The sequence below is a fragment of the Buceros rhinoceros genome, unplaced genomic scaffold (genome assembly GCF_000710305.1).
Source record: "Buceros rhinoceros silvestris isolate BGI_N320 unplaced genomic scaffold, ASM71030v1 scaffold17426, whole genome shotgun sequence".
Lineage (NCBI taxonomy): Eukaryota > Metazoa > Chordata > Aves > Bucerotiformes > Bucerotidae > Buceros > Buceros rhinoceros.
In genome coordinates, this window is record NW_010418276.1 from 29,900 (window position 1) to 38,205 (window position 8,306).

The 8,306-nt window shown below is 46.3% G+C and overlaps 1 protein-coding gene across 1 annotated transcript in view; it reads right to left on the minus strand.

The window, feature by feature from the left end:
* The window catches only part of MCF2 (MCF.2 cell line derived transforming sequence), a gene marked incomplete at its 5' end in the record, with an annotated part of 32,995 nt that extends 29,008 nt beyond the window's left edge, over positions 1 to 3,987 (minus strand). The window contains 3 exons of the mRNA XM_010138486.1: positions 1,184 to 1,333; positions 2,660 to 2,776; positions 3,868 to 3,987. Of these exons, the coding sequence (XP_010136788.1) occupies positions 1,184 to 1,333; positions 2,660 to 2,776; positions 3,868 to 3,987 (387 nt within the window). The remainder of the gene's footprint in view (positions 1 to 1,183; positions 1,334 to 2,659; positions 2,777 to 3,867) is intronic.
* Positions 3,988 to 8,306: the final 4,319 nt, after the last annotated feature.

Genomic DNA, 8,306 nt, shown 5'->3' on the forward strand with positions numbered 1-8,306 from the left:
CTTTCCCCAGTCCATAGTGTTGCACGGGGTTGGTGACCCAAGTCGTAAGCATGAAGCTGATGTCAGTAAGTATTTTAAGTACGTATTTAAAGTATTTTAAGTCAGTCAGTCAGTGGTATTTTATACAACAACTCTCTTCATTTTCGAAAAAGAAATAAAGGACTATTGGCAATATCTATAATGACACTTTCTATACATACCCACACACATTTATGCCTAGACTCAGCACACCTTGGATGTCATTTTGCATATTTCAAACAGGCAGCCTTCTGGGAACCCCCTGCCACGTGAATCACAGACAATTATAAATGAAAACAGACACACTTCCTTGAGTTATGTAAACGAATGCTGTCATAAAGCAAAGGAGGTCATTCTTCAACCACCCAGCACAGCTATTAACACAGGAATCATTTCTGAAGGGAGGGTTTGCAAACAGGCCTGTGCTGTTCCCAGCAAGATGCAGAAGCAGCAAAGACAACAGCTTGTTATAGCAGCGCTGGCTGCACTGAAGCTTCCACTAACTCCCATAAAAATAACATTAATCACAATCACATACAGCTGAAAAATAATCTTAAAACACTGAAGACACAAATGTTGTTTAAGAGCAAACACAAAGGCTCACATCAAGACAGGGATCGCATCGTGAATGCTCTGTACCACACACTCACACAAAACCGTCACCTTGGGTGCTCTCCAGCACAGCTCCCTGAAGTCCCCCAGGGAAGCTGCATCAGGCAGAGGGACCTGGGGACAAGCACCCCTCCAGACCTGCTGGTGATCTTGGTGTGCAGCTTCCACCAGTCATGGGTGTGAAGCAGAGGGAATCCCAGTGGGGGCACGAACACCCTGGTGACAAGCTTCCTACCTGTCCTCCTGCCAGTGAGACAAGCAAAGCCCATGGGAGGAGGACACTAAGACACCAACTCCTGCAGCCAGCAAGGAGGCGTCAGCTGAGACAGTTTGCTGGATGCTGGCAGGGTAATTTGCTTGAGCGGATGGCAAATGTGAGGGTAACATACAGAAATAGTCGTGCTGAGTTTTATTTTGTCTGTCAACACATACACACGCATGGGAGGGAAGGAGGAGTGGGAACCCAACAGACAGGCAGCCAAACCTCAGAAATCCCATCTCACTGTGCAAACAGGGGCTGGAAACATGCACTGGAGCAGCTGCTCAGACATACCTTGAGCTGGTAGTACTTCTCGGTGCGCAGGGCCAAGATGCGCTCGATGGAATACATGTCATCTGGTAGCTCAGTCTCCGCCAGCTCCGTGCCAAAGGACTGCAACATCTGTGCAATTTCCTTCACTGTTAGTGCAAAACTCTCTATTGCCTGGTGGAAGACGATAATTGCCATCAACTTGGGATTCGGGGTATTCCTACGGGCCAGTAAGAGTAGGTGAAGAGCCAAGGCTGAGATCTGCAGGGGAGCCTAACGGCTTGCTCTGAGAGGTGGGTGGAATGTCCACTGCAGACAGAGCTGAGGTGTGTGCTCCATTAGCTAGTGGCCACCAACACGTGGCCAGGTGGCTTTTCCACCAGTCTGAATCCATTATAGGGATTTAAAAGAGGATAGCATTGGGCATGCTTTGTTTTCTGCTGCCTGTCCTTGGGCACTCCGAGATTTTTTCGTATCACATATTGGAGGTCTATAGCAGAAGCCACTACAGGACCCATCTCACAGATTGCAGTAATTCCTCCTGTTCTGTTATGCTCCTCTGGTTAACCCACACTGGGAGCCAGGCAGTAAAGCTTTGGAGATGTATTTGGCAGCTTCTTGGTGATGCATGTCGCCAGCTTTGCAAGCCCTGTGGTGGGTTATAAGGCATCTGGCCACCTCATCCACAGCTTCACCAAGAGGACAAGTGAGGGAGCTAAACAGCATGCCCGAGAATAACTGGAGACACAGGATGGAAATAAGTGCTGTCGGTACCTCCCCAGCACATCCCAGCCAGCCAGTGGGAGCTCTGGATGGCAGACAGCTTCCACACCACAGGACAAGGCAGGGCCTCGCTCACAGTTCAGGCTAATAAACTCAAATGTAACTGACTGCATTTATGTTTTCTTTAAACAGCACATATTTTCCATGGAAATTTCAGGAAATGTTTTCTGAGCACACTACAAGGGAATTTTGAGAGAGGTTTTTCATATGTACCCTACGCAGCTATGGTCTAGAAACTCTCCTTTTCTTAGAATAACATTTTTTGTCATTCATCTTGTCATTTTTGTCTGCAAGTGTGAAAGCTATGCCATTATCACTTTAACACATCATGCAAAAGAACAAAACTAAGAGCCAAATATTTTAAAAATTCATTAATTTGGCAGCGCATCAGTGTAAACCGGCACAAAGTTAATGGCACAAGCAATAATTTGAGTTTCTCCAGCTACAATGTCTTTATACTGAGCTCCACGTCTGCTGGCATGGATGACGTTGCAGGACTAAGGGGCACTAGGATGTCTGGTACATTTTTCACTAGCCCTTTGTATTGTTGGGAAGGTAACTGCGAATCCAACCCACCACTAACCTGGGAGACAAAGTCACAGTGAAGATTGAGAGCACACAGGAAGCACAGAAACACAGTTACTCGCTGGCTGACAGAAAACCTTCCTCAGTCGACCCCAAGTACCCAAAGGCCCAGTGCTCAGCCCCGGTACGTACAGTCCTGAAGACGACCCACTCGCTGTGGCAGTACTCCAGGGTGCCTCCAAACTCCGGAGTTAATTGCTGTTCATCAATGTACATCAGCAGGTCGCTAACTGAGCTCAGCATAACAACCTACAAACAAGGCAGCACGGTCGGTTGGTTAATCATCAGTTCCACCCAAGCCATACACAAATCAAGCCTACAAATCTGTTATGTATCTAAAAACTAGGCTTGCTCTAAATATTGCGCTACAGTTTGGCTTTCTTCTTACGCTCATGGCTTCACATGGCTTTTCTTGGCCATATTTGACCATTTTTGTAAGCCAACCCTGATCTCCCATGCGCTTTCTTCCTTAAATGCAAAGCACAGTGGGATGCTGCTGTGTCTGTAGAACAGAGCTGAAAGCAAAAGTCATGCAGTCATCCATGAAAGGGATGACCAGTAATCTGGAAAAAATAGATACATTCTGATAAGTTATGAAGCACTGGCCAATTTCACAGAAAAATATATTGGGGAGGTTTTGTGTTCTTGATCTGCCCTGGGACACGTCATGAATTTTCAAAACTGTGCAAATGACAACCATTTTAGACTGAAAAACGCAAAGCTTGTGAAAATCGTATTATTTCCTAAAGGAAAAGATTGTTTTGTTTTGTGCATTTGTAATTGCATCAACCTCAGATTCCATAAATGTACTTTTCTTCTCTTATTATCTTATTATCTTTATGTCCTCTAATCAAGTGGCTTTGGAAGTGTTGGAAACTTTGCCTTGAGAATATAAAACCATTTCAGTTTTAGAAACAAATACCAACATGATGTTGGTATGGAGTTCACACAGAGTGTAATGGTGGTTACTGGTGGAATTCATAGCAAAAGCTCCACTAAACAGGTCTTTTGACTTTTCAGAGACTAAACAAATTCATGAGCATGATTTTATCCTCTGCAGAAGCAAGTAGCCTATATGGGGGATGACAACAGACTGAGAAGCCCACTACCCACTACCATGGACATGCTCAGCAGTGCGCAAACTGTGCCGAAGGGAGCTGAAAAATGCTACAGGAGAGATCTGGTGGAGAGAGATTGGGTGGAAATAGGGCATTTCTGGCAAAGACACTCCAGATATTCTTCAGAGAGGTGCCTGCAGAGTGGCACACTGTCACGCCCCAACCCGAGGTGGGCGGGCAGCCTCTGATCACACACAGGCACAAGACCTCTGCTCATCATACCGGTAACTTGAGTAGAAAATCCTCCTGACTGAACCGAAATCCAATGTCAGTGAAGGTGCGCTGGAAAAAACCCGTGGGACGAAGAACCATCACCAAGTGCAGGTTCCCTGGGAACGACGCCTGCAAGCAAACAGAGACGACATTCAACCTGGGGACACGGCAGGTCCAGCAACGGCTTTCAAATGCCTTGAAAAGAGGGGAAATTGTTCAGACCTTATATTTTCCTGATTGCCCCGATAGCCTTTTCTTATTCTGAAAGCAGGGGGGAGAATCTGTCAGTGGTTTAGAGCATTGGGATATAACTGCAGGAGGACTGTCCTTTGGAGGAGGCAGGAGTGCAGCCATACATCTTGGAGGGCAAATTATTATAAACCATATATTGTGTTCAGCATTAAAACTAGAGGAGTAAAATTATGCCTTAGCAGGGAACACAGGGCTGGAACATCAAGAGGCATGACAGACAGATTGAGGAAGCAAAATTTATTGCCAAATTCACTAATTACCCCATAACTGCACCAAGCGCACTCTTCCTGTCCTTGGCAATTGCCAAGGCAACATTAATTTGTGGTAAGAATTTGGAATTTCCTGTCTACGCTGCTGGAGCCTTGTTTCAAGCATATGGTTGGCAGGTGCGTTTTTAAATAGATCTGTGAAAAGGGTGCTTGAGAATGAAAAAGAATTTTTAAGAAAGTAGGAGTCATATCATTAAACTATGCATGAGTGTATGATGCAAAGAACTGAGTTAATTAAAACTCCGAGATCCTGCCAGGCCAGGTTACATTTCTCCATACATTCCTCCTTGTATTAGCCTCCTCCAGGACACGTGATAGTAGTAGCGATACCAAAGGGGAGAGTAATGAACGTGTTTCAGTGTTTTGCAGGGCAGGGCTCTAATCTACGACAAAGCTCTCCAGACAAAGACCGCTCCCGTAATCACGCGTTAGGGTTGTTCAAAACCGCCAGGAGCTGCAGTTGAGATCTGACGTCCAGGAACCGCAATGTAACTCACTTGCTTTGTTTTCTTGGATAGGAAAGGTCAGGTTGTGGCTTCCATTGCCCACAACTCCACTTAGAAATGGACAGTGACTTTTAGGATCAAATATGGCATGTTAATTCAATACATTGATCTGCCGTTATTTTAGGTAGGAGCAGGAAGAAGAAAATAAATTAATTAATGTGAACGAAATGCCAAATTCATACTATTTGGAAGTCAACGAAAATGGTACCAGAGACAAAGATTTGGCGTTAGAAACAAGGGCAAACCATTAAATAACAGAGGCGTTTGTGCTGGCTCCAAGCCCTGGGTGCTGCACCTCTGTCACACAGCACCTGGTTGGCACACAACACCGCCGGGATGGCTGCCAGCCCCAGACGGACAGTGACGGCTACAGCCCCGGGAGACCCAAGGAACCAGCTTCCAACCCCATCAAACCTTCAGATGGGCTAAAGGTCTAAACCTAGCCATGGAGTCGCCAGACTCCTTTGGAGTCACCTTTGCAGCTCTGGTCCAGCTCCTGCCCAAGAGAGTGTGGGTGAGAGGCTGCAGGAGATCCAGGCTCAGCCCCCTGCTTCACTCCTTTTCAATTAGCTCTACAAGGAGGACCAGCTTTCCTGCAAGACACTCCCAGGCAGGTCCTCCCAACAGCCCAGCTACTAGACTGGGCTGAAGGGAAACCCATCTCAGACACCCTGCTCAGCTCAGGATTTTTAACTTGAACTTCCCATGTCCTAGAAGGAAAAATCATCCACAGGCTACTGGATATCTCTGAGGAGCTGGAGTGGTTCCTCACTTTTGAGAAGAATCTCTGCCTGGGATGCAAAACCTTCACTGAGGAAAGCACCACCAGAACTGGCACAGGCTTGTAGATATTTTGAATGAACTGAAAATTTACAGCATTAATATTTCACTGGAAAGTTTCTGGCAAGCTCAACACTCATCCTCCAGCATGTCCCAGAGAAGCTGGCTGCCTCTCCCACCTCACCACACTGGCTCTCTGCTGGACCCAGTAAATGCTGCTATTGCTCTTTCCAGGCCTGTTGACTGACCTGGAGAGTCCTTGACACTCTTCACACTCCAGCACATCCCATGGTGCTAGGACATCCCAGGAAGAGACCTGACAGTCTGCATTCACAGCAATGTCATGCCCGTCCCTGCAGACCTGTGACTCCATCGTGTGTCCACTCCCTCATGCTCACCCTTATGTCCATGTTTGCCTCATTTTACATCCTGGTCATTTCCCAGTAGACAGGACAACAGTAGCACCCCCTACAAGGTTTCCAAGATATCACCAAGGAGCCACCACAAGCCCAAAACCTCAAAAGATGAGATGTTTTTGCTCCAAGCCAGGCCCTGCCCCCATGACATTAACAGCTCAAACTGACTTAAACCAAAGCCTTGTGAGGCCAATGGTCTCAAATTGCAAGAAGGACCTTGCAATTTTAGGTCTGTCTGTTCTAGGTGATTCAAACAGTCAAGTCCCACAGTCTATGCGATAAGTCACTGTTCCAGCTCAGAAACACAACAGTGTCTTCAGGTCTCTGAACTTCAGGCTCCTACCTTGACCCCTTCCTGTAGAATACATCAGGAATTTCTTTGAGAACAACCAGCATCCTCCCTTCATCTTATCTCATTATCCCCCTCCACCTCCTATCCTCTGTAACCCTGATCAGCACTTCGAGCAGAAATGGAGGAGTAGGAGAGGGCAAAGCAAGACTCAAGTCCTTTTTGACATGCACCCTTCACGCACAGAGCAGACTCCCTGGAGGAAAGGCCTGGGTCTCCAAAGCATATCACCCCATGGCAACCTGCAGACCTTGAATGTCTTCTTCTGAGCCCTTAGGTAGGACATCTGCAGCTCCAGGAAGATGGCTCAGAGACTGGGGAGCAACCAGAGCCACCTGCCAAAACCACACAGCAATAGCAACATGGTGTGAAAAGCCTCTCTGAGAGCAAAGGTGCCTTGGGACAGCTTCGGTTTCACGAATGAAGGATGCCAACACATTCTACAACATACAAGAAGAATCCACCATCAGCACCTACATCTTCTGCCACATCCGCCACAGGGGCAAACTCTTCTTTGACACAACTTCATGTCCCATACGCACACAACTGTATCCCTTTTGCCCCCTGGTATGTTTCTCCTCAGAGGCAGCTGGGTTTCCAGGACAGGTGATTCAGTTTCCACTCAGCTTAGAAAGCGTTTGGGGATTTTTCAGCTGATCCTATACATATAGGATTGAGGTCAGCACTTATAAGTAGCTACAAAACAAGAAATACAGCTTTGCAAATGACACCTAATGTATTTCAAGCATGGAAAAAACAAACAAGACAAAAAGTAAGCTTGCAGAAAGTCAGACACCCATAAAAATGTGTCCTTTGCCCTCTTACAGGCGTAAGGATATAATGTTAAATACATATATATATAAAGATAGACCAATAATTCTTCAGAAATAACATTCCTGAAGAGACTGTACTTTTTTCAATCACTGCCACATTTCTAATTATTCTAAGGGCTGAAGTGTACATAAGTTACCTACAAAGTGAACTCTAGTAATACTGTAGGTACTGCTGGGGAAAAAAAAACAACCTTCCCCACAATATATTCAAGAAACCAAAGACAAAATAGTGCTTAATCTTGCCTTACACTTTATCTTACTATTTCTAACACTACAAAGAATCTTGCGCATTTGACAAACTTGGGGCTACGTAACAAAACACCTAAAAGAACGCCCTGAAGCCTTTGCCCTCTGCTATTCCTCTGCAGCATCTCAGGAAAGACAGAAAACTACCAGCGCAATTCCAGTGAATCAGGCAGTTGGCAACATCACTATTCACTACCTCCCTGACCAAAGACCACGCTCAGAACATTCTTCCCCTTCTGAGGACAGAAAGGTGGATACTTCAAGGCCCCAGTTCAGCAACTTGTTTAAGTGCACCCTCTGTAACCATGGGGAGAGCCCTGACATAACCACTACAGACGAACTGGGCTAATAAAGCACAGGAAAGGGCATGCATCAAAGACATCATGGTTATTACTTCCTTTATGAGTATCTCATCCTGACACATTTAATGTGATTTTTTCCTAATTTGAGGAATTAAATTTCCAGCGAATATTCCTCCCTGCAGTTCACTGGGACATCGGTGGGGTTGGAAATCAATAAAGAAAAAGTAGCATCTGCCGCTAAGTTTGTTTCTGAGCAACGAGGCTGAGGCCAGTGGTCCTCAGGCAGGAGCTGAAGGGAATGCCTTTCTGCCGTCCCTTGAAGGAGAAGTCAGACAACAGAATGCCAGGTACTGCTTGAGCTTTAACTTCCCCCGAGCCAAAATGAAACTCCGAAGCACTATGCTGCCTTTACTCCAGCCGGCTGCATAATTAACCCCCCGCAGAGGTGGGGAGCATCGCTGCTGGGGCACCAGTTCCTCTCGGCCCCCCCTCCGC